Raw genomic sequence first — 27,109 nt, forward strand, 5'->3', positions numbered from 1 at the left:
TTTACAGAGTAAATTTTCTCTTTTTAGAATTCTTTCTGTAAAATTGGCAGGAGCAGGGACAAGTCTTAGGAGTCTGTGCTAAAACTATAAAAAAAAATTTTATAATGGCAGGTTTGATGATTGGTCTTAGTTGTATGTTTTTGCTGATCTCAAAAGCACTGATAATAATGAGGAAATAATGTTTTATATAACTAGGCATGGATAAATGCAGAACCCAATAATATAGTATCATTTCTAAGTTTTTTGTTTTTATTTTTTTTAGAGAGAGAGCATGTGTGTGTGGGGAGTGGGAGAGAAAGAATCTCAAGCAGTCTCCACGCCCAGAATGGAGCCTGATGCGGGGCTTGAACTCACGACTTGAGATCATGACCTAAGTTGAAATCAAAAGTTGATCACTTAACAGACTGAGCCACCCATGTGCCCCTCTAAGTCATTTTCTAAAAGTTTAAAATAAGAGTATGAAAGGGCAGTATATGGTCAAAATATAGTTGTTTTTTAAGCAACATAACCCTCCAAAAAAACAAATTACCCAAGTTTCCTAAATATGAAATATAGAAGTACTGAAAGTTACAACCATGTGTAGGTCATAGTGAACTGCTGAATATCTTCACAATCAAAAATAATTTAAAATCCTATTAAAAATAAATTCCACATTTGGCATTCCTACTTTGAACTTCTGGGTTTTCTAGCTGTTTAATTAATCGCCTCACTTCCCTCCAGCCCCCTATGTGGCCCGCCTCCCCCCCCATCAACAACTACAAATCCATATCCTCTTCAGGTTTCTACATCCTCAGCTAAAGACAAAGAACAGAAGCTAAAAGGAAAAGTAGGGAGATAAGAGATTAAGTTTCTGTCCTTCCAGAGAAGTTCGAAACAGATGGATCCTGGAGATGCTTTAGAAAAAGATAGCATTCTTCCCAGGTGAACAAGCTACATTTGAGGAAGTTCTAATACGCATTTATACTTAGGATTTAAATATACTTTGCATATTATTAACTTTCAAAGACATAAATAAGAAACATGTACTAAAGTATAATTTCAGGATGAGGAAAGTGTTCCTATTTTTTGTAGATGAGTATAGGTCATGGCATGACTTTGGTTTTAATTTTAGCTCTTTAAAACTTTAATAGCTTTCATACAAGTGTCTCTACATAAATAGAAAAAATACTGGGAATGTTAATGGGGAGCGGGCTAGGATAAATACCGAAGAATGCAAATTTTTGCCAGTAAGTTTTGGAATACAGAAGTTGTTTCTCTTTATAAGTCCTTTTAACTTTTCAAGACGCATTAATTTTATAAACAAACTGGAGCAATTGTTTCTATCAGAAATATTTTCTGCATGAATACAAAGACTTTTTTTTCCCCATTTGTACCTGAAACTGCAACTTGGTAACATGTTCAGTAAGACTCTGTGGAAATGTCAAGTCCTAGTGCTAACAAATCTCAAAGTCAGAAAAACTCTACCTTAAGATGGCCAGAATCTCTTTGATTCATTCTATTTCACTTTATTGTTACACTTTAAACAAGTTCAGAAATCTGGGGGGTTTCTGGCTACTTGAGTAATCAACACATGGCCAACCGAAAGGAAGCAAATGGAAGTGGGAGAAATGCCCGCCTCCTGAACTGCTCTGCCCTTACGACCGTGATCCCTTCCACGCCGCGCTCTGAATGCCGACACAGCGCTGCCATCTCTCCCAGAAGCCCCCCGGACACCGGAGCAAGGCAGAAGAACTTAACCTCAGATCCTAGTTAAGAGCAGGCAAGCAGCTTTAACACAGACTTGAGGTTTTGGTAGGTCTGACATTATCTAGAATCCAGGCTTGAATCTTGTAAAAAGTTTCCAAACAGCAGAAGAAATTAAAACAGAGATACCAGAATTAAAAACATCACGTGAGACAACAAACACAATTCCAGTCCTAACCAAATTGCAACCCTTTCATTATAGCTTGAGGTATTTTTAAATATTTGTACAAGCTTATTAGCATTCACAGTTTCCAGAGTTGCTTTTTACTGAGATAGCATCAATGCTCACAATATTTGACTTTCCGACGTAAGTTTTCATATACCAGACTCTCTGCCCCCACACTCATGGAAATACCAGACAGCTAGCTATTCAGTGGCAGAAAATGGTTCTTGTAGTAATAAGCGTTCTAGTTCCCAATTATTGTGCTATTCTTAGGATGAGATTAAAAAAATAAGAAATCTGCAATTTATATAAAAGGAAAACTTGCTTAAACTTCTGAAAGCAAGTTCAGTCTGGTGGAGGTATATAAGACATTAAATAACAGAGTCAGATTCTTTCTTAAAGATTCCAGGTGAGCTTGGCAACAGAGAGTTCTGATTCTCCAACATTTTCTCCATCTTTTCTCCTCCGGTGGTTTTATCAATCTCTCTTTGCTTCTTACTGTGGATCCAGGGGATAAAACAAAGGACAGCACCTCCAATAAGGGGAGGGATTCCAGCGAGGTAGAATGCCACATCATAGGAGCCCAGCTTGTCACGAAGTAACCCTGGGAAGGGAAAAAACTGTCACCAAGAGAGAAGAAGGGTGGCTCTTAGGGGTCGCAGATCAGTCACACATTTCTATGTTTTTTTTTTTTTTTTTAAGATTTTATTTATTTATTTGAGAGAGAGAATGAGATACAGAGAGCATGAGAGGGGGGAGGGTCAGAGGGAGAAGCAGACTCCCTGCTGAGCAGGGAGCCCGACTAACTTCGGAAGTTTCCAGTTATCTCCCTTGTCATTGGTCTGTTCTCAGTTATTTCTAGTCACAAACACCATTCCTACCAAAGTGCGGCTTATAATCTGCTGTAGACGTGGAAACCCTAAAAATCTAAGCTTGTAAGGTGTAAAAATAGTGTAAGTAGTGTATTACCTGGGGGACAGGGGAAGGGCTGGAGGGTTCTCCCACAGGGAGTCTGTGACCTTCAGTGACTGCATGCTTGTTCATGACTAGGTTCCCAGTTCACAAAGTTGCTAGATGTGTTGGTTCTGGACATAAGAATGAACTTTCACTGAGCCCCTCACATGCCAGACTCAGATGACAATACATACATTTGAATTTTATCCTAGTTTTATCAAATCTAATAACTCAGATTGGCACCCAAGTAATATTGAACATGAGGCACCTTTATACTATTCAGAAGATTTCTAAAGGTGAAATTCATACAACATAAAATTAACCATTTCTGTGGCATTTACCACATTCACAATGTTGTACAACCACCACCTCTATCTAGTCCCAAAATATTTTGATCACACCAGAAGGGAATGCCATACCCATTAAGCAGTTAGTTATTCCCTAATCCCCCTCCTTCCAGCCCCTGGAAGCCACCAATCTGCTCTTTGCCTCCATGGACTTAGCTATTCCGGATAATTCATATAAATAAAATCTTACGTATGTGACCTTTTGTATTTGGCTTCTTTCACTTAGCATAATGTTCTCAAGGTTCATCCACCTGGTGGCATGTATTGGTACAGTACTTCCTGCCTTTTTATGGCTGACTAATATCCCATTGTATAGCTACACCACATTCTGTTTATCCATTCATCCATTGATGGACATTTGAGTTGTTTCCAGTAAATGGTATTTTCCATTAATTATTTATAGGGGGGAGATATGATCTCTTACACAAAGCATACATATTTAGAAATCTTTCAGAATCTTCATCTCTTTTTAAAAAGCAGCCATGTTTCCATTTCTCCAAAACACATACTAAATGAAATACAGCAATTGTGAAAGCTTAAAGCCCAAAAGCTTACAATTAAACATGTTATAGAGTGTGTTATGTACCAATAAGGAGAAGAGGGACTCCTCAGCAAACTTTTTCAACATGTCATCCAAGGCTGGTCTTATTAAAAATGTTATCAGTAAGGCACACACAAAAGCAAAAAAATGGTAACCAAAAAATCGTAATATATTTTCCATATAGTAAATTACTGGAGAATCATTATATTTACCTGCAATAGGTGGGCCGACAGTCATGGGTATAGACATGAATCCAAGTAGAAATCCAATTGCTTGAGAAACATCCTGGGGGCCAACTAACTCAAAGGCAATGGGGGCCATAATGGAAATGAAGCATCCATCGAAGAGACCCATGATGAGGCAGACAGCAATGAGGGCCCCAAAGACCCTACATAGGGGAATCATCATGGACATCAGACCAATGAAGAGAAAGGAGAGTACCTAGGACAAGACAGCACAGTGTCAACTCTGCTCTCAGGAAAAGTGAGTGTTACAATTACTGAGCAACATGCTTAGGACTTTGGGCCGACTATTGGTTAGTTGCCTCCCTGGCCCAATCCACCTTGATTTTATATATATAATCAACTCCCATAATCATCTCCCCTAAGTTCCCCTAGCACTTTCTCAAAATTTCCATAAAGGGACAAGAATAAAATAAGTATTTTTACATACTTACTTTCCCTTCCAGCCTGTAAGTTCTTTGAAGTCAGAATCTGTACAAAAGTCATCTTTGGACTAGATAATCTAAGGTTTAAGAATCTTACACCTGGTCAGTACTCAATAAATATTTGTTCTTTGAGAATCAGCTCAAATTCATTCATCAAACATCCGATTTTGAAATTGTATATACTCTACTGGTGTTAGTCCTTTGCAAAAGGAGAATATGCCAGCAAGATCAGTACTTCATATCACAGAGCTTCCAGCTTGGGGAATACGATGATGGAAGGTTTAGCTATTTAAATAATTTAGAATATGTTGCCTGCCAATATTCCAGACATATTCCAGATATGCAGACCAAGTGAGAGATTAAAATAAGTAACTATGTGTATTACATAAATATGTACTGAATTTTGATTATTCAAATTCCAATTAAGTTTTGACTGTCATAGGAAATACGTATAATATGTAAATGAAAACATAAACATATTCTACTAGAACATCCTAAGAGCTAAATTATGTAACCCAATTTTACTTGATAATGTAAATCAATCTGATTATCAAATGATATTTTCAAACACTGTCTTCTGATGATCCAGCACAGATATACCCTATTTAAGCACCCAGAGTTAAGGCTGAGAAATATTCTGAGCCACGGAACACGTTCATTTAACGGTAGAGTAGTTAATAGAACCAGACTCTTGATTTTGCCTGCCATTGGGTAGTTTCTGTGCTCTGTGCTGTATACTATGCCACGTGAATAAGCCCTGGTTCCTACCCTTGGGTTGTGGGGGGACAAACATGGAAGATGAGTGCACATCAAGTGTTCTAGATGTTGCCACAGTTGTATATTCAAAGTACGGTGGGTGCAAAAAAGGGAGCAGGCAATTCAGTAACTTTTTTAGGCAAAGAACTAAATAAAACTTGACAGTTCACTAGTCAGCGGAAGAAATGTTTCAAAAAGCATCAGCCTTTTTAAAAATACGTGTACAACAGCAGCTATCATTTACTTAGTGTTTATTAGATGCCAGGCACTGTTCCAAGCACGTTAGCTAGCGATCTCCTAACAACTTTATGAGGTGGGTACTAATGTGATGCCCATTTTATAGCTGCAGACAGTGATGCTGGGAGACGTTCAGTAATGTGCCTAAATGTGCCCACCCAGGAACCCTTGGTCTGCACAGGCGGTAGCAGCCAGCAGGAGGAACTGCTCCCAGAGGGTACCTCCAATGACGAGGGGGCTGGGGAGGAAGGGAGAGAGCATACAAAGCAGCCATCTGGGTCACCATCTTCTCCTGTTTTTCCGAGGGCCCACAGGGCCCACCAAGCTTGGGTGCTCGCCTCAGGGCAGCCGCGCACAACCTCCTAGGGGTCAGGATTTCCTGCTGTGGAGGAGTGCAGGGATGAAGGAACAGCAGCGGTGCCGAGCTCTCCAGCTGACCGTGACGCAAGCGGTCCATGGACCCCACAGTAAGAAACACGCTCTTGAAAAAGTGTCAAACTCCAGATTGGGTCTCTTTTTGACACCATCATCCCATACAGCTGAGTGCATTTTTCTTCTTCACTATTAAAATATGACTTTATGGTATAATTATTAGTTTAAGACTCTGAGTTAGTTATTGGAAAAGTCTGGCACTTCACATTTTCTAAAGAACACAATCTCCCATTCTCCTGATTTTTTCTTCTTTTTTTTGGTTAAAGATTTTATTTATTCATTTGTGAGAGAGAGGGGGAGAGCATGAGTCGGGGGGCGGGGTGGCGCAGAAGGAGAAGAGGGAAAAGCAGGGATCATAACCTGAGCTGAAGGCAGACACTTAACCGACTGAGCCACCCAGGCGCCCCTTTTTATTTTCTACTTAAACATTTTCTCCAACCCAACTTCAGTGAAAACACATGCTTAATTTCTTTGCATGGGTAATTAGTGGGCTTGCAGCCTGGTAGGTTGGAAAGAACTAAGGTTCAGAGGAACAAGACCAGGTTCCAGCTCTCTGTGACCTTGAGCAAGTAAAAAGGCTTCCCTAAGTTTCCCATCTATACAAAAAGATCTAAAAATAAATAGAAAGTAGAAAGTGATTTGAAATTCACAAGTAGGTAAATGACAAGGAGTACTGTCATTGATAAACTAACCACACTTTAATTGTCTTAATTATACATACATTTTTAACTCTACCTACAAACACAAAAGCAGAAAAACATGGAAAGTTATTTGAATCTTAGAAACTCATCTATTATCACAAACTCCAGAGAATCTAGAATAAAACTTCAGGACATTGTGGGGCCACATTCCATGGATTTAATTGGTAAAGCCACCAACCAAACATTCCCAACCATGCCACTGTAACTATACTAGGTTACCTTTCAAGAATATTTTTTCCTTTGAATATGTTTCCTATTCCTTTACTATTTTGTTCAGTAAAAATCTCTCCCAAGATAAGAGAACCAGAGTGAATTATTGAAAGCCTAGCACACTACTTGGCACCAAGTCAATTGTGCTCAATAAATGAATGTTTTTCTCGGACAAATTTACATAACATGAGACCCAGGTGCTTTACTTCTGGTAGTTATCCTGATTTTTCTATACATTTTTGGCCCCTTCCAGTTTTTGTTCTTTGGTTAGTTTTGTAAAAAATAATTCACTCAGGGCGCCTGGGTGGCTCAGCAGTTAAACGTCTGCCTTCGGCTCAGGTCAGGATCCCAGGGTCCTGGGATCGGGCCTCACACTGGGCTCCTTGCTTGGCGGGAGGCCTGCTTCTCCCTCTCCTTCTGCCTGCTGCTCCCCCTACTTGTGCTCTCTCTGTCAAATAAATAAAATCTTAAAAAAAACTTAAGAGTTTCAGATTTAGGGGTGTCTAGTGGCTCAGTCAGTTAAGCATCCGACTCTTGATTTGGCTCAAGTTACGATCTCAGGGTCATGAGATCCAGCCCTGTGTCGGCTGGGCTCTGCACTGGGCGTGAAGTCTGCTTAAGATTCTCTCTTTCCCTCTCCCTCTGCCCCTCCCCACCTTTCAAATTTATTACTATATATTTGAGCTTATAATTTCTTAATACTTTACCTGACTACGAGTTCCCCTCAGGTAAAACTATATTAACTATATTCTCTTTTTTCAATTATTTGACAATAATTACTAGTTTTTATTCAAAATTGTTAAGTTTTAGTAACTTAAATAGAAATTGTTATTTAAAAGTAAAATTTCTTGGTTTTTTGTTAAGAATTGAGTTCATAGGCATTTACACATTTATCCTTTTAGTCTCTCTCAGAAAATAGCTGGTGAACTGTTCATACGGGAGTTTCTGTACTTCATCACTTCCCCAAATAAATATTGATCCATACATCAAATATTGATTTGTAAATACTGGGCTCCAGTTTGAAAGATAAATAAATTTAATATTACTACAATCTTCTTTCCCCTCCTCAAACATAGCAGCTCTGGTTGGATTTAAATGAGGTATTCAAAGGTCCCTAATTCTCTTCTAGCCTCTGGCACTGACATTTAATAAGGCATTGACAGTTGAGATGTATTTCCTGCTTTTGTTTTCTTAAAATCATCCAAGGAAATATCTTCTGTCACAATATTATAGGTTCTATTATAGAACCCCTTGCTTAAGTTAGTTTACATACTTAAAGAACAAAAAAAATTGGGTTTTTTTGTTGTTGTTGTTTTATCCATCCCCATTTCTATCACAAAGAGAACATTCTTGGAGAAATGTCTGTTTAAGTTTTGCTCAGGAATCTAAGTATAGCTCAAGAAGAAAAATGAGCTGCACGTGAATAAGCAGAAGGCATTTTCAGAGGCAGACACACAACTGGCCACAGTTAGATTCAAGTGTTGCTCCTACAAATTTATTCACTATAAAGTTTCCAGATTTTTCCAGCTAGGAACCCAGAGCAGAAAGCCTTTAACCATTATTATTCCAGATAATGCAGTTCAGTCATCTCTTTGCTCAGCATTTAAAACGGTTAGGCTGAAAATACCTGGAAACCAAGACCTTGATAGAGTTTACATTCAGAACTCTGAAGCAAAAGCGTGAGACTCCTGAACAAAAAGTTGAGTCTATCTATCAGCAAAGGTCTCTGGGGCACCTGGCTGGCTCACCTGGTGAAGCATGCAACTCTTGATCTCAGGGTTGTGAGTTTGAGCCCCATGTTGGGTGTACAGATTACTTTAAAAAAATTATAAGCAAAGATGTCTAGTTCGGGATAACCAAGGTCTCCTTTCTTGAGACCTGTTCCAAATCAGGATCTGCTTCAGTATTTGATAGACTATTAAAACATAATCAAAGGAAGGATTTATTAATCATGCACTCTGGGCTGACACTTTACATAAGTTGTCACCATGAATCCTCACCGCAGCCCTTGGCCGGTTCTGGAGACAGCTGGTGACGAGAACTGGGGTGAAATCGTGTCTCACTCCAGAGCCTGTGCTTTTCTGCTCTGCAGCCTCCCAGACCCAAGATGACTGTGACCAGAAATTAGACCATGTGGGAGGTTGTGAAGTGTGTTCTGTGCCCAGCTGCTAGGAGACGGGGAGGGGAGAGAACCATCACAGCCCCGTGAGGTTGGGCTGTCACAGACAAGAGCAGGGAGCAGGTATGTCCGCACCACCAGTGACGAGAAGGTAAGGAAGGTAAGCAGTGGAAGCTCCAGCTCTCAAAGGCGAGGCCAAAAGGCAGCCAGCCAGCGAGGGAAAGAACGGTGGGGAATAAGCAAACAGGCAGAGCTGGAGTTGGCTGCAGCAGAGAACAGCCAAGAACCAAAAACCACACTGAATGGTTGGGAGTTGGGCAGGGGAGCCAGGAAAAAGGAGAGACAGAGGCAGGGAGTGATATAAAGGAGCAAGTCCACATGGGTTGGGCCTGTGGCACTCTGTTCACAGGCGGGGCCCGCTGGTGGCCCCACAGCCACACGGCCCACAGAAGGCCTTCTGCCTCCTTCACAGGCCTCTCGGAAATGCAACCCCTCCCTGTGACTCAGCACACACTACTGTGGAGAAGGGATTACTGCTCCCAGCCCAGGAATCTCTCCTCCACATACAACCACAGTGACTTTAAAATGTGAAATCAGGGGGCGCCTGGGTGGCTCAGTCGTTAGGCATCTGCCTTCGGCTCAGGTCATGATCCCAGGGTCCTGGGAACGAGCCCCACATCGGGCTCCCTGCTCGGCTGAGAGCCTGCTTCTCCCTCTGTCCCTCCCCCTGCTCATGCTCTCTCTCTCTCAAATAAATAAATAAAATCTTTAAAAAAAAATAAAAAAATAAAATGTGAAATCAGGGGCGCCTGACTCTTGATTTCGGCTAAGGTCATGATCTCAGGGTCGTGAGATTGAGCCCCGTGTTGGGCTCCACGCTCAGTGGGAAGTCTCCTTGAGATTCTCTCCCTCTCCCCCGACTCAAATAAATATAGCTTTAAAAAAAAATGTGAAATCAGACCACATCATTCTCCAACAAAGACCCACTACACTTAAAGTAAAATCTCTTCATTTTGGCTTTTAAGGTCCTGTATAATCTGGCCCTTCCTAACTTTCCAACCTCTTCCCATGTCACTCTCCCTGTCTTCTTGAGTTCTTCATTTTTCCTGCCCCCAGTTTTGCTCCAGGAACTCAGGGGCCACGCACGTCGTGTGTGCATCACCCCGCCAGGGTCTAGCCTAGAGCAGAGTAGACACAATCTCTGGAAAGAATGAAAGGAAGCTGAAAGTCTGTAATGCAACAAGTGTCCATTAGAGGGTTCTCTTGACCCTTGAGAACAAGACCAACTGATCCACAACAATATCCACAGCTGGGTCCTAATAAAAGGGGAATGATCATAATACAGTAAATGCTTTCAAAAGTAGCACTCTACCAGCTATGGACACTTCCTTCCCCCATGTGCCCAGACTCCTTTCTGCAGCTGTCTGCTGGGACCTACACACAGACACCCGCAGTGAGGCCGCCTCTCTGTTCCTCAGGGTTCACACCTCTAAGTGCAAGTGACCACGATACCGTCGTCAGAGGGCTGGGGTGAGGAATACCAGAGAATGCACGTCTGGCACATGGAAGTACTCAATAAAGGGTGGATGCTGTTATTTCAAATCAATCAATGGAAGTTACTTTATCTGTAGTAAATGCCTTTTCCAATCATTTTCCTGCACCCAAATCCCACTTCTCCTTCAAGGCCCAACCCAAATACTGCCTCCCATCTATAGAGTGAGGAGACACACTCAATGCCCCAATCTCTAACTGCCCCCTCCCGGGACTCCCCTTCACCTTCGCTTCAGAGCCAAGCTTTTGGGCAAAGTAGTCCACATGGCCACTTACTCAGTGATCATGATTCATCTTTAGCACCTGCCACTCCAGTGAAACTCTGCAGCTAAATCCAGTGAAAACCTTTTAGTCTTTAATGTGCTTGCCCTCTCACTAGCTGCCAACACTGCTGACCACTCCTGCCTCTGAAAACACTCTGTGCCCTGCTTCCTTCCCACCAGTCTGGGCACCCCTTCCATTCTCCGCTGCACACCCCGCTCCTCCGCTCCCGCCATACAGCCCATGGATGCCGAAGTCCCACGGGTCTCTGAGACTCTCTCAGGAGCTCCAAACCCGGCTTTCCCACAAACCCCACAAATTTAAAATGGCAACAACGAACTGAGCATCTTACTCCATTACTGAATTATTGATCTTAATGAAACAACACAACCATCCACTCTGTGACGGGAGCCACAAATCTCAGACCCAGCTGAGGTGGCTCCATCAAACTCTCATTCCCAATATCCCTATTTTACACCCTGTCTGATTCCAGTGTTTCTGCCTTGGTTCCTCCTGCCTAGACTACTTCAACAGTCTCCAACTAGTCCCTCTGCCTCCACTTTTTTTAAACAACAGCTTTATTGAGATAATAAATTCACCTACCATAAAAGTCACCCCTTTAAAGTAAATAATGAGTGGGTTTGAGTTAACAAAGTCGTACCACCATCACTAATGCCTAATTTTAGAATATTTTTATCACCCCAAAAAGGATCCCCATACCCTGTAGCAGTTACCCCCCACTGCCTCCTCCCCCGGCCCCAGGCAACCACAAATCTACTTTGTCTCGTGGCGCTGCCCATTCTGGCCACTTCCCAGAAAGGGAGCTATACAATATGTAGCTTTCTGGGACTGTCTGCACTCTTGCCCCTCCTCCACTTCATTCCACCCTACACAGTTCCTGGATTAAGCTTAATAAAATACAACTCCTATCGTGTCACTTCCTTGGTTAAAACCCTCTCATGGCTCCTGGTAGATTTCAGGATAGTGTTCATCCTCTTCCTAACCTGGCTCCTGAGCCTCTCCCTCCAGCCAATTTAGTGCTCTCCCTCTATTCCCTTTCTCTCTCCTTTTGTTCAGTTTCCCAGACATAATATACTGTGTCACACCTCCACCTCCCTGCCCATGTGGTTTCCTCGGCCTGGAACACACTTCTCTGCTTTATCTATCTGACTACCACTCACCTCTTAACAGCCCACCAGCCCAGGAAGCCTGCTCAGACCCTCGCTAGTGATTCAGATGTTTGGAGCCTGCGTTTCTATGGCACCCATCTAAAATAGTCATTATTCCACTGTGCTGCAACACTGTTTTATCTGTCTACCCATGAGACCATTAGCTACTAACTGAGGGCACAGATCATGTTTCATGCTTCATCTGCAGCATTCAGCCCAGTGTCTAGCATGGAGGAGTCATTTAAGAACTTGTCAAATGAGTGTCAGTATGATCTTGGAATTAGCATTAGTTTAGTGCACCCCTCTCAACACCCAGGAGGCAATCCGCAGTAAGAAGTTCAGAAGAAACACACCCCCCTGAACTTCACAAGATATTGCAAAAGGCGCATGACTATGAGAACTGTGCCAAAAATAAAACATTCTTCTTAGGAAAAGCAACGGGCAAAAAACATTCTGATTTGGTGGAGTTCCATGACAAAACAAATAAGATTGTTTGATCGCCAATGTCCCATGTTGAAAACCCAAAACTCATAACCAATTTTGCCCTTGAAAAACTGCTGGTAGAAGTTAGGTTCCAGAAAATATCTGTCATTTTTACAGAAGAATTTAAGCAAATAAATACGTATAACGAGACATAAGGGGATAAAGATAATTTTGCTGGGGGAAAAGTGGCTTAAGAAAGTACCTGAAGATAAACCTTCTTCACACCAGGCACATAATCTGCAATCCTGCCAAAGAGCAGCCGTCCAACCCCTGAAGTGATGCCAATGCACATGAGAACCACCTCTTTATTTTTTCCATCTTGAAATCTTTCATTCACATGTTTCATCTGTGGACCAAAGAGAAAGAGGCAACACTAAATACGGTAGGAAAAATTGACAAGTTTTGACACAAAATGCCTTTGTGTCTCTACAATGTTATGGACTCTCACCCCCTTCCAAATCCAAATATTTATAAAATTTCTTCTGTGATAATTTTTCATCAGAACATATGAAGACAAGGCTAACGTGATTTAGCTTGCATAAAAGAAACAAGAATCCTTATGCGAGGTCTTATTTCAAAAACGCGTTACCAACACACATTTTGTAAGCTGACATTGAGCCATTAGCTAAAGGAAGAGAACATACTTTAAACATACCAGACAACCTTGCTCTCTCAAGGTCACCTAAGGACCCAATTATCTGCTCTCTTAAAGGCAATTTAAGGCAGTTTCATATCTTCTTGGAGAACCTGAACCAAACTGACAGCCCTGAAATAAGCTGTCCTGGAGCTTCCAGGGTAAGAGCGTAAGGGTCCCTACCTGTGAACCTGCTTGTGTGCCATCAAAACGGACAGATCTAGAGGCAGCTGAACACAGCACTTAGAAGAAAAGCCTCTTAGAGAGACTGCTTGGGTTCAAGTCTAGGGTCCATCCCTTATCAGCCTGATGACCCTGAGTAAGTTCTTAACCTGTAAGTCCTCAGTTTCCTTGTCTATAAAATGGAGATAGCAACAGTACCTCAAGAAGGTGGTTATGAGGATTAAAGTAAAGTATCTGTGTAAAGAACTTCGAATAGTGACCGACACAGTTAATAATGATTAGGTATTAATTTTAGGGGACGCCTGGGTAGTTCAGTTGGTTAAGCATCTGCCTTCGGCTCAGGTCATGATCCCAGGGTCCTGGGATGGAGCCCCACGTCGGGGCTCCACAGGGGGCCTGCTCCACAGGGGGCCTGCTTCTCCCTCTCTTCCTGGCTTGTACTCTTGCTGTATATTAATTTTAGCCTTTTTTAAAGGACCTTTTTCCCTTAATTTACACCGTACCTAGAACAGTGACTGTAAAACGGGCACCTGACAATGTTTTAAAAGGCAGTGTGACCAGGCAGGTGTTATCCTGGGTGATAAAACATGCAACTCAGCACCCACTAGCATAAGCTTTGCTCCACAGCCCCTAAGTGTCACCCCTATCTTAGCGCTTCCATTCTCTCAATGATCATCTGTGTTCTCACAGTAAGGATAAAAAGCATGTCTGTACTCCTACTGTTTTCTCTGAAATCACAGAGATGTTTTAACAAATCCAAACAGTTGTTTGAAACAATCAGACTTACTGTTCCCTACATCAAACTTTGGCCTGAATTCCAGAAGCCTGCAAAGCAAATTACCCAGCAAGTTCAACGGCCCGATGTTCCCAGGGGGTCCCAGCAGCCTTCAGGGATGAATGACATCCCCTTAAGAGACTTCCATTTTGCATTTTTATGCCCACTTGGATATGCCAACACCTATATTTATATTCTTTACTTTGGTATTAAAAGCCCTTCATAACCTGTCACCAGTCTATCTTTTTGCCTTTATTACCTACTGATCCTCAACTCAAAAGCAGAAAATGCAAATGTCTAAAGGACTCAGGCAAGTAACATTAAGGAGTGAAACAGACTTGTTGGGGAGAGGGAGCACGTACTTAAGTTGATTATTACCATATAGGACCACCATGTTGCCAAGCTATCTCCCAGCCCCCTTTTCTTTTAAAGGAAAGTCAGAAATTTTTTTGTGTGGAAATGTTGGCACCTACCTTAAATTTAGAACCTGGCATGATCTAACCCCATGCAAGCCAAACAAAACATGTCTGCAAACTGCATTAGGCCGGCTTTGATCTTAGCCCTAATCCTATCTGGCCCAGCAGGACAGGTTTATTCGGTGTCGCTTAAACACGTCTCACACTTTCTTACCTCTACATTTCTGCTACCTCTTCCATCTTCTTTGACTTTCTGAATCCCACCCATTCTTTCTTTCCTTTTTTTTTTATTATGTTATGTTAATCACCACACATTACATCATTAGTTTTTGATGTAGTGTTCCATGATTCATTGTTTGTGTATAAGCCCCAGTGCTCCATGCAGTACGTGCCCTCCTTAATACCCATCACCGGGCTAACCCATCCCCCGGCTAACCCATCCCCCCACCCCCCTCCCCTCTAGAACCCTCAGTTTGTTTCTCAGAGTCCATAGTCTCTCATGGTTCGTCTACCCCTCCAATTCCCCCCCCCTTCATTTTTCCCTTCCTGCTATCTTCTTCTTGTTTTTTTTAAACATATAATGTATTATTTGTTTCAGAGGTACAGGTCTGTGAGTCAACAGTCTTACACAATTCACAGCGCTCACCATAGCACATACCCTCCCCAATGTCTATCACCCAGCCACCCCATCCCTCCCGCCCCCCATCACTCCAGCAACCCTCAGTTTGTTTCCTGAGAATAAGAATTCCTCATATCAGTGAGATCATATGATACATGTCTTTCTCTGATTGACTTATTTCGCTCAGCATAATACCCTCCAGTTCTATCCACGTCGTTGCAAATGGCAAGATTTCATTCCTTTTGATGGCTGCATAATATTCCATTGTATATATATACCCCCTCTTCTTTATCCACTCATCTGTTGATGGACATCTTGGCTCTTTCTATAGTTTGGCTATTGTGGACATTGCTGCTATAAACTTCGGGGTGCACGTACCCCTTTGGATCACTACATTTGTATCTTTGGGGTAAATACCCAGTAGTGCAATTGCTGGGTCGTAGGGCAGCTCTATTTTCAATTTTTTGAGGAACCTCCATACTGTTTTCCAGAGTGGCTGCCCCAGCTTGCATTCCCACCAACAGTGTAGGAGGGTTCCTCTTTCTCCGCATCCCCACCAACATCTGTCGTTTCCTGACTTGTTAATTTTAGCCATTCTGACTGGTGTGAGGTGGTATCTCATTGAGGTTTTGATTTGGATTTCCCTGATGCCGAGCGATGTTGAGCACTTTTTCATGTGTCTGTTGGCCATTTGGACGTCTTCTTTGGAAAAATGTCTGTTCATGTCTTCTGCCCATATCTTGATTGGATCATTTGTTCTTTGGGTGTTGAGTTTGATAAGTTCTTTATAGATTTTGGATACTAGCCCTTTATCTGATATGTCATTTGCAAGTATCTTCTCCCATTCTGTCAGTTGTCTTTTGGTTTTGTTGACTGTTCCTTTCAGACTGCTCAAATCCCACCTTTTCTATCAGGCTGTCCTTGATTATCTCTGTCTTACATCCCCTTCTTGTCACTGCCTAACGTTTTCATTGGCAGCTTAAGTACTGACTATTCCTACCCAGCCCTTCCAGCTTCTAAGGCTACGCATTCTCTTGTGTCAACTCTTACATGTCAAACTAGACCTATCCACTTGCCTGTTCCAAAGACATCTCAAAGCCACCATGCCCCATGCTGAACTCCTCTCCCCCTCACAACCTGCCCTCCCTCCATTTCAGGTAACACTACTACTGTTGGCCCAACTACCCAAGGGAGAAACTGGATAACCACCCTAAATTACTCCCTCTCCGTTCCCCGAGATCCAGAGTCACCCCTACCTAAATTCTGATGATCTTACCTCCTACCCTTCTTAGACACACTTCTTTTGGTCTTTGTTCCCCGTGTTTTAGTTTAGGTTCCTTTTTTTTTTTTTGTGGGCAGCGAAGCAAGGTTTATTGAGTGATGGTAAAGTGATAGTACAAAGCTCCTGAAGAGGGAGGGGACCCGAGGGAGGGTTGCCTTAGTTTAGGTTCCTATCACTCCTCACTTAGACAACAATAGCCTTCTAGCATACTTCTTGCTTGAGCCCCCACTCCTGAATCTCTATTCTCTGAGACCACCAGATTAAGTTCAAAATTAAAAACACTTCTCTGCCTAAGATCCTTTGATGGCTCCCATAGCCTTCAGGGTAAAGCTCCGACTCCTGGTTTGACAGATGAAAGCCTTCCTGCTTTGCTCCTGCAGCCTCACCTCCAGCTGCCTCCTTACACGCACCGTGCTAACACTGTGCTGTCCGGTACAGCAGCTACTAGCCACACGGGCACTACTGAGCACTGAAAATGGAGCTACTGCAGACTGAGATGTGCTAAGTATAAAACACACAGCAAGGGGCGCCTGGGTGGCTCAGTCGTTGAGCGCCTGCCTTCGGCTCAGGTCATGGTCCCAGGGTCCTGGGATCGAGCCCCACATCAGGTTCCCTGCTCCACGGGAAGCCTGCTTCTCCCTCTCCCACTCCCCCTGCTTGTGTTCCCTCTCTCACTGTGTCTCTCTCTGTCAAATAAATAAAATCTTAAAAAAAAAAAAAAAACACAGCAAATTTAAAAGACTTACTGAAAAGAAAGCATGCAAAATATCTCAACAATTTAAAAACTGATTCCAAGTTGAAATATTTTGCCTATATTAAATAAATAAATATATACTGTTAAATATACTGTGAAACTAATTTCATTTATTATTTTTAAATATGGAAACTAGAAAATTATAAATCACATATGTGGCTTGCATTATATTTCTATTGAATGGTGTTGGTCTAAGAAATCCACTTGTGGCTGCAAAGATAAGACAGCTGTTTATGATAAAGGTAACCTCAAACTGGCTTATTCCTCCAGGCCCTTATCACTCCTCCATAAGTGAAATCAGACAAAGTGGAAAGATAGATTCCAGCTCAATTCTGAAGAAAATGAATAACCTGATTTAAGGTAGGTAGGATATAATTATGTGTATTCATCAGCTTTATTTTGGAATTTGAATCCAGACTTAATGTATTAATCTACTTCAGTAAGTACCCAAAGGATCTATTATAACTTTTCAAAAGACATTTTTTAGTATTCAAAAAAACTAAATTTAGGGGTGCCTGGGTGGCTCAATCGTTAAGTGTCTGCCTTCAGCTCAGGTCATGATCCCAGTGTCTTGGGATCGAGCCCCGCATTGGGCTCCCTGCTTCGCAAGAAGCCTGCTTCTCCCTCTCCCACTCCCCCTGCTTGTGTTCCTTCTCTCGCTGTCTCTCTGTCAAATAAATAAATAAAATCTTCAAAAAAAACAAAAAAAAACCCAAAAAGTAAATTTACTAGTCATTCTTTTGATGAAACTAAGAACACCTGCCTGCCAAACTGCTATTATTCTTTATTAGTGGTTTACTATTCCCCCTAGTTCTACTTTGTAATCCTTAAAAGGAATATTAAGGTGAAATATTTTGGGTCTTTTGAAAGTGGGTAAGTTTGGTAAAATCAAATTATGCTTAAGTGGAAACTTAGTTCTTCAACTATAAGGGGTATTATTTCATTGAAATTCGTTGCTGTTGTTGCTGTTAAAATAAAACAAGAACTTCAGCTTCTACTACCTCCTCCCACAGCCAAAATCTGCAAGCTAAAGAAGTTTCTTTGGTCAGCAAGTAAGGGAATCTGAGGGGTTGGAGAACAGAATCTAGGGATGCTGGATCTCTGGGTCCTAGAGATCCTTCCTCACTGAGGTACCAGTACCTCGAAGATCTGGTGTTTTCTCCTTGCAGCCTGGGCCTCCCATGATTGCTGCACATCATTTTATGAATCTCTGCCTATGTCTCATCCTCTGGAGACTGGCGTGCACTTCAGCAGAAACATGAATATTAGGCAAAATCGATATGTCTAAGAAAGTTATATGGATAAGGACATTCAAATGTTGGACAGATGTTTCCATATTTAACTTTTTAACTTTTTGGGGGGGGGGCGAGCAGGGGGAGGGGCAGAGGGAGAGGGAGAATCCCAAGCAGGCTCCACACTCAGCGCAGAGCCCAGCGTGGAGCCCGATCCCATGACCCTGAGATCTTGACCTGAGCCGAAATCAAGAGTCGGAGGCTCAACTGACTGAGCCACCCAGGCGCCCCTTAATCTCACTTTTTTTTAATGAGCATTTTTTTAAAGCTTTAGAGAGAGAGAAAGAGAGGGAGAGAGAGACTCTCAAGCAGACTCCCCACTGAGTACAGAGCCCAAGGTGGGGCTTGATCGCAGGACCATGAGATCATGAGCTGGACACTCAACCAACTGAGCCACCCAGACACCCCTAATCTAATTTTTTAAACCAATACAGAGCTTAAAACAGAGGCCACTAGTGCATAAGGAATAACATCATTTTGTAGAGCAGTTGTTTCAAGTAGACTTTATCTGAATGTGTAAGTGCCTTCCAGGCAGGAGTTAGTCTTTTATTTCTGTTCTCAAACATGTGTTTACTCCAGGGCTGCACATCTCTCAGAGATTACCAAAACCTTGCTGACAGTTTGAATGCTACCTGCTCCTGAAACATTTTTCATCATTTGAGCAACAACTTTTGTTAACCACAGAAGCCATTTTTGGATTTTGTTATCCATAGTAACCACAAACTCATATCCCTAAATATCTGCTCATTCTACATCATGGGTGAAAGAAAGAAAAAAAAGACAAAGTAGTTCACAGTTTGCCCTTCCTCCCAACCATCCCCACTTCAAGTAAACGGTGATTCAACCTATATCCACGGATGACACGTCTCTGACCAGCCAACTGACGGGTGAGGTTCCTCTCCCCTCACTAGAGCCCAGACACAGATTCCTTTTTGAGAGGCTGGGGCAGGAGTGTAAGAAAGTCATCTTGCTGGGGGACCTCTCCATCTCTCCCCTACAGAGAAGCCACGGTCCCAGACACAGGGAGACATAAGACATAATGTTCTCCCATGGAGAATCCAGGCTGAGTCCTCTGGCTTTTAGGCAACCATGAAGGAAATTAAATGGGTGGCCATAGTATAAAACCAGCTCCAATAAAGCTGATGTAAGGGCATTAGAAACCCCCGCTTGTCCTTGACAAATAGTTGCACAACAGAAGACTACCCAATAGGAGGGAACCCTAAATCACTTTATTTGTAGAAACCCTTGAAACCCAGTGGTGGTACATACCAGCAAAGCAAGAAGGTTATTGGTCAAAAAGGTCTGATCATTACCTATAGTTGTTTTCTAAAAGTGTGTGATTTGGCCAATGCCATGATGGTCTTTAGCCTCAACTGCCCTTGCCTCCAACTTTTTAAAGGGAAGGGTGGTTTTTGCTTAATGTCTTTTATGTAACATTTATGTAACTTATTACATAAAGAAGATGATCAAACTTTTGTACCTAGAGGTTAGACTATATATCTTTGGGGAATAAAGAAGAGGAACTACGGGACACTTCAAGATAACTATTTCTGATGCTGGACGTGCGGTAACAGCTGCTGAGTCAAGTTCGGAGTGCTAAAAAAAACAACAACAAAAGGCAGTAATGTAGGGAGGCCAGGAAAGCAAGACAGAAACAGCTCCAACAGAGCACGGCCGGCTGTGGCACTAACAGAGCTTCAGCTACCTCTGCAGAACTGGGCGGAAAAAATCAACAGTATTTGTCCTCCACGGGTGTTGTGGTTACTGTGCCCTTTGAGAGAGAAACTGATTCCAGCAATGCAGTAATGCAGCCCTCATCTGTCCTTGCCTGTGAGGATTCTGCTTCTCTGCCCTTCTGCCCTTCCTCTTCACGTCCACATCATCAAACTGGACAATAGGCACTCATTCTGTCCCTAGGAGAATAAACTCTTGTGGCCAGGTCATGGGACCTGTATCTCTTACGTTATATGCTACCTCCAAAAATGGGGTAGTAAACGCTGCACAATATTTTCAGTGGTTTTGTAATAATGATTTCTGCAGCTCCCTACTTTCCAACAGGGATTCAGAGTTCAGAGCACTTCTACTCACTTGCTCTTCACTCCAGAGATTAACAGCTTCAGCCTGTTGCTTCTCACTTGCATGCAATTTAGTTTCTAACACATCCATTCAGTATTTGAAAAGCTATTCCATCACTCTAAAAGACTGTTCTGCTGAAAATATACTTTTTAAAGACAAACTCAAAGAAAAGAGCCTGGCCCCTTTAAAAATTAGAAAGGGAGCAGAAACTCTGCTAGAGTAGTTAATGGATAATCTTAGAATTTGTTGCAAATCAAAACTTCACCCTTTGACTTCAAAGTAAGATGAATAGAAATCTGAATAGGAAATAGGATTTGGTCTTTTTTTTTTTTTTCTGTCTTTTTCAAGCAACTGTGTTTTCTCTCTCTCTGTTTCTGCTAAGAAAAGAAAAGGAAGTAAATTAAAACAAGTGGGGCATTCACTTAGGTTTTTTACATGTGCCCTGTACACCAGCAAGCCCACTGAGGTGATCAAAGGTGGAAGAAAACTACACTCACAGATTTGGAATCATAAAATTAAGCCCTTTATATCATAATAATGTTGAAATAGAACTTTATGGCTATTAAAAGATACTCCTTGATTAGGTCAGCCTCAAATGTCGTTTTAGCTTGTTAAATCTGATCAACTGTGCTTTGAGAATAAAACAGCGCTAAGATTTGAAGTGAAAACATAAAATTCTTTGCCTAACAACATTTTTAAGAGCTACCATCTTCAGGCAGCCCAGTAAAGCCCAGCTTTACTACGAAGATGTTTCTGTTGTGACGACACCTGCCGAGCAGGTACCAACTGCCTCCTCAGCAGCTGACCAGGTAGGGAGCAGACCTTTGGCCTGACAGGCTTTTCGGAGGCACAGGGAGCTGGCGCTGCTTGTTTTCTTAAACGGCCAGTCTTTCCATTTCGCCACGATGGGCTTCTGTGGTGTGTTATCACATGTGGCCCTGTTAAGACTCGTAAAGGTCAGGACTGAGAAAATAGAGGGAAGAGTTTCCAGAGTGAAGGTTACTTAACAGCCACCAAGGAGCAGAAACAGAAGAGTTCAGAAGGAAGAAAGATGGCTGATGGCTCAAAAAACCCTGATCTGATTTTGAAAACATTTTCTAACCCTAAAAGCATTTATTTTTCCTTTTCTAAAAAAATAATTTCCCTGAGATTAAAAAAAAAAAACCAAAACAGAAAAGATAAATAGTCCATCCCTGACATAGCATTAATTAGATCAGATCTCGATTTGGCAAAATGTTCTAGAGGAATTATCAATCAAAACCAATTTGGATTTAGATGCCAGTTCAAATAATCCTTTAGAAGGTGGACTTCAACTTAAAAGAGAAAATAAATCACTAGGGTTTTGGAGTAACTTGAAGTTTAGTGACCCTGACAATTTCTATGCCAGATATTTCACAAATTATCAAAAACTGTTCTAGTCCTTCCTGATCAATTAAAGATATTTAATCTGTTGGTTTATTTAAATTTATTCATTCCACCTAAATCCAAATTTGATTCGAAACAGTCGCCTTCTTGGACTCTCATTCCTGGCACAGATTCAGCACTCTCTGAGACCCTTGGTTCCCAGCTGATTTGCACTGTGAATTAAGACAGTGTCTGTCTGGAGGCGGGTCGGGGCTCAGTTGGTTAAGCTTCTAACTCTTGATTTTGGCTTAGGTCATGATCTCGGGGTCGTGAGATTGAGCCCTCTGTGCTAGGTGTGGAGGCTGCTTGGGATTCTCTCCCTCTCCCTCTGCCTCTCCCCACCCCTCCCCTCCTCTTGTTAAAAACAAAAACAAGAAAAGAGTATCTGTCTGTGAAGGAGTTAGACCATCTCCCCTCGACTAAGATGAGGACTCAGCCACAGTCCACAGCCTGCCTGTGTCGCTAACACTTCAAAGAACACTCTGAAAATACACCCTGGCCGCAGCAGCTCTGCACACATGGATCCTGGTTTGTGATGAAGGCTCTTCTGAGGTATCATGTGTTTCCATGTTTGCATTTGTTTAGAAAAGGGGATGTGCCCCCTCTCCTCCAGGCTTTGTAAGGCATATAGTGATGAGTCTTCTCTATCAATTCTAAGAATTAGCTAATTGCTAACCCACTCCCTAGTATCACATCAAGTTAGAAAAAATTTTTTATCTGACTGATGATGAAAAATTGTTAGGATTGGGCCTAGATCAGTTTTCCTTCCACTAATGTCATTTCCATAACTTCTGAGATTGTCTACCCCCAGTTTGTTTGTTTGTTTGTTTGTTTTACCCTTTCTTAAGAAATAAGCCTATTTCAGAGTTCTGGGGTGGATGGCAGCGGGGAGGGGGGGGGAGGTTGATTAACAGTATTTTAAACATGTTCAGTTCTGTTTTGTAGTTTTAAAGTGTTCAGGAAGAAAAAGACCACACCGGTAGAGGAGGACAGAAAAGAAAATGGAAGGCCTGAGTGGTCTGGATTAAGGATGTTGGCACAGCAGAGAGAAAATCTTTGTGATGGAGAGTTGGAAGGCCCAGGCGTAGCAGGGGGAAAAAAGTCTTTGGAGCTGAATTATGAGCTCTACTCCTTACTGATTTCAAGATCTTGGACATCAGTTTCCTGATCTGAAACCAATACTGCACGCTGGTTCACAATTTGGCCAGTACCATCCCCTCAAGGGTGTTTTGAAAATTTGTGGAGGGCATTTTTATCTTTCTGATAAGGCTGTGCCCAAGTTTTAGCTTTTTAAAAATTTTTAAATAAAATGTATATCACCTAGTATTTACCATTTTTAACCATTTTTAAGTGTACAGTTCGGTGGCATTAAATACACTCACCTTGTGTAGCCGTCACCACCATCCATCCCCAGAACATTCTCATTTCCCCATACTGAAACACTGTATCCATGAAACACTAACTCCCCATTTCCCCAAACCCCTGGCAACCACCATTCTACCTTGTTTCTATGAATATGCCTACTCTGGACACCTCATCCAAGTGGAATCCTACGGTATTTGACCTTCTTTTTTTTTTTTTTTTTTTTTTAAAGATTTTATTTATTTATTTGACAGAGACAGACACAGTGAGAGAGGGAACACAAGCAGTGGGAGTGAGAGAGGGAGAAGCAGGCTTCCCGCGGAGCAGGGAGCCCGATGTGGGGCTCGATCCCAGGACCCTGGGATCATGACCTGAGCTGAAGGCAGACGCTTAACGACTGAGCCACCCAGGCGCCCCGGTATTTGACCTTCTATGGCTTATTTCACTTAGCATAATGTCTTCAAGTTTCATCCATGTTGTAGCACGTATCCCAAGCATTAACACTAGAGGCCGCTTTTAGGCAACAGGCTTGAGCAATGGAAACTTGAGCAAGGCAAAAGGGCCCACAGCGACCACCAACCACGAGCTGACCCAAACAGGATCATTAAGTGACCCACCTTGAAATAGCCCTAGGCCCTAACTGACCTATTACAAGCAGGCACAGTTCCTAAGATTACCAAAAAAGGGAAAATTCCGTAAGTTCCCACCCTCCTTCGCTCTGCCCTGTAACTGTGGCCCCTCATCACCACCTTGTCGAAGACAGTCCCTCCTTTGCTGTCCTGCTCGCTGCTCCCATGCGGTATATTCAACAAACTTCTATCTCCTTCATTCTACCCTGGGTGAATTCTTTCACACCTGTGCCACCGGCCCCCACCCAACTGGGATGCCCCACATTTGGTGGCCAGTATGGGGACCCTCGTCAGCCCTGGACTCTTCCCAGATTCTCCAGGAATTTCTTGGGACTTTCCCTCAGTGGACTGGACTCCAGTACCTCTGGCCAAAGTTACTCCTTGGTGAGGATCTGAAGCCCCATGGGGAACCCGCCAGACCATCCTTGCCTGAAAGGGTGAGGGATACTTCCCTCCCTCTCCTTTTTCTTTTCAGCCCTTCGGCAGCCAACCCTAGTACTCCTCAGACAACTGAAGGTCCCTGACCAAGATGGCTCCCTGGTGTGGTCCGAAGGTCTGAGGGCAAACAGGTTGGACTGCCCATGCTGTGAGGGTGAAGGAGCCCTTTCCACTCCTCTCCCACTGCATCTACAGCTCATCTAGGGTGAATGTGCACACCTTAGAGACAGTTGGGACCCTTTCTTGATCCTGGCTGACTCTCAGCTACCTTGCTCCCCCTTTTTCCTTTGTTCTGGCAGATCCAGCCGCATCTTGACCAACAGGCAAAACACATTTCCACATCTGAGGGGTGAGTCCTCTCCCTTCTTTTTCCAACCCGGTTTGGCAACCATGTGTCCGGCTTTCCCTGTTGCAGGGGACACCCCAGCAGGGATTGCTATTGCCATTTGCTGTGACCCTCTCCTCGGTGGGATGCGACAGTAGGGTCAGTCACCCTGCATAAGGTCCTGTCTTTTCTCAGGTCTATGGGACGCCCTGACTGAAATTGCGACCAGAAGTCAGAGTTTCATTCCCTTTGGTGGGAGGCCTCTTTGGAAATCGGCAGCCAGTCTTTCCCACTCTGGGACAAACCCCCTCTATTCCTTTGGACTCACTCTTGGGCTGTATTCTTAAATACCGGAGCAAATTTGACCCCCAAAGCCTGAGGAAAAACATTTCATCTTTTTATGTAATGTTTCCTGACCTCAGTACAAACTCCCAGATCAAGAGGTGTGGCCCCTCCACAGAACCCTTTCTTATAATACTATCTTCCAGCTTGGCCTTTTTTGCCGGAACTCCTCCAAATGGTCGGAGGTCTCATATGCACAAGCCTTCATGGCATTGTCCCCAAAATCCTGACCTCCGCAAAAACTGTAGAATGTGTCTTGTTCAGTTTCATGGCCCATCTGACCCTCTGTATAGATTTTAAAGTCTGTGGTAACCTGAAACTTTCAAGTTTTGCTTGGATGATAAATTGAAATCATTGGACAGTGAAGTCACTTCGAAATAAGATAAAATATTAAAGCAGTGAGTACTAAATATAGGTTTATGCTTTTGGCTTCTCATTGCAGAGAAACTAAAGATACTTGGGTCTGTTGGAAAACATGCTTTGTGCCTTATTGAAAGAATGTCCTATGGAAAAGTATGTTTTTAAAAATTATGAAATGTATTCATAAATTTCAGATCTAAAGAATTCTGGTGTAACAGTTCACAATTGGTTATCACTTAGTTTTCACTGGAGACTAAGGTTTCTAAGTTAAAATTCTGCTACGTAATTAGGACTGATGGAAATAAGGAAAGCAACTCTGTATGTAGAAAATTAGGAAATGTATGAGGAAGATACCTTGCTTCCAGAGTTCCCAGCAGCCTTACCAGGTGAGTCAAGAATGTCACTTCCTGGCAGATGCAGGAATCTCAGGATATTTTGGGAACCTCAAGAAGAGGAATTTGCTCAAATCTACAGGTATTGCAGCCATGTCTGACAGCACGTATTTGGCTTGGATTCTGGCCTAGAAAGGCTATTAAAAGTTTAATCTGGAGATTCCTTATAAAAGTTCCAGCAAAACTGGATTTAACGGATCTATATGGTCTAACACTATTCTTACTGAGTTTATGTAAATTATTAAGCCAAGTTTGTTTGTTTGGGGTTTTTTGGTATGTATTTATTTTTATTTAAATTCAATTAACATATAATGTATTACTAGTTTCAGAGGTAGAGGTCAGTGATTCATCAGTCTTATATAATACCCAGTGCTCATTACATCACATGCCCTCCTTAATGTCCATCACCCAGTTACCCCATCCCCCCACCCCTCTCCCCTCCAGCAACCCTGTTTGTTTCCTATGCTCAAGAGTCTATTATGGTTTGTCCCCCTCTTTGATTTCATCTTGTTTTATTTTTTCCTCTCTTCCCCTATGATCCTGTTTTGTTTCTTAAAGTCCACATGAGCAAGATCATATAATTGTCTTTCTCTGATGGACTTATTTCACTTAGCATAATACCCTCTAGTTCCAACCACATCATTGCAAATGGCAAGATTTCATTTTTCAAGGCTACATAATATTCCATTGTGTGTGTGTGTGTGTGTGTGTGTGTGTGTGTGTACATATACATACCACCTGTTCTTTATCTATCATCTGTCAATGGACTTCGGGCTCTTTCCATAGTTTGGCTGTTGTGGACATTGCTGCTATAAACATTGGGGTGCAGGTGCCCCTTTGGATCACTACATTGTATCTTTGCGGTAAATCCCTAGTAGTGCAATTGCTGGGTTGTAAGGCAGCTCTATTTTTAACTTTTTGAGGAACCTCCATACTGTTTTCCAGAGTGGCTGCACCAGCTTGCATTCCCACCAACAGTGTAGGAGGGTTCCCCTTTCTCCACATCCTCACCAACATCTGTCGTTTCCTGACTTGTTAATTTTAGCCATTCTGACTGGTGTGAGGTGGTATCTCATTGTGGTTTTGATTTGTATTCCCAATTAGGCCAAGTTTGTTAATACTGGACTTGTTTTACAAACAAATTAGTCTTAGGGTGCCTGGCTGGCTCAATTAGTGGAGCATGAGATCTTGAGGTCGTGAGTTCAAGCCCCATGCTGGGTGTAAAGATTACTTAAATAAAACTTTAAACAAATAAATTAGTCTTGATTTGGCTACCTGGAAATAAGGGTGCGTTCAGAGAGAAAAATTATGTTTCAGTAATACATCCTTAGGGATTAGATTCTAGTTTTGATTAACTATCTTTATTTTTTTATTGGGGGGGGGCAGAGGGAGAGGGAGAGAGGCTCCATGCCCAGCACGGAACCTAATGTGAGGCTTGATCTCACAACCCTGAGATCATGACCTGAGCTGAAATCAAGAATCAGACGCTAAC

General features: G+C 42.4%; 1 protein-coding gene across 1 annotated transcript in view; it reads right to left on the minus strand.

Annotated features, from left to right (window-relative positions):
- Positions 1-409: 409 nt before the first annotated feature.
- SLC16A10 (solute carrier family 16 member 10) overlaps positions 410-27,109 on the minus strand; it is a 113,197-nt gene continuing 86,497 nt past the window's right edge. Inside the window, exons 4-6 of the mRNA XM_032408061.1 lie at positions 12,537-12,680; positions 3,961-4,189; positions 410-2,510 (exon numbers count right to left, since the gene is read on the minus strand). Coding sequence (XP_032263952.1) covers positions 2,278-2,510; positions 3,961-4,189; positions 12,537-12,680 — 606 coding nt within the window. The 3' untranslated portion in view covers positions 410-2,277. The remainder of the gene's footprint in view (positions 2,511-3,960; positions 4,190-12,536; positions 12,681-27,109) is intronic.

The sequence above is a fragment of the Phoca vitulina genome, unplaced genomic scaffold, assembly GCF_004348235.1.
Source record: "Phoca vitulina isolate PV1807 unplaced genomic scaffold, GSC_HSeal_1.0 scaffold9, whole genome shotgun sequence".
Taxonomy (NCBI): domain Eukaryota; kingdom Metazoa; phylum Chordata; class Mammalia; order Carnivora; family Phocidae; genus Phoca; species Phoca vitulina.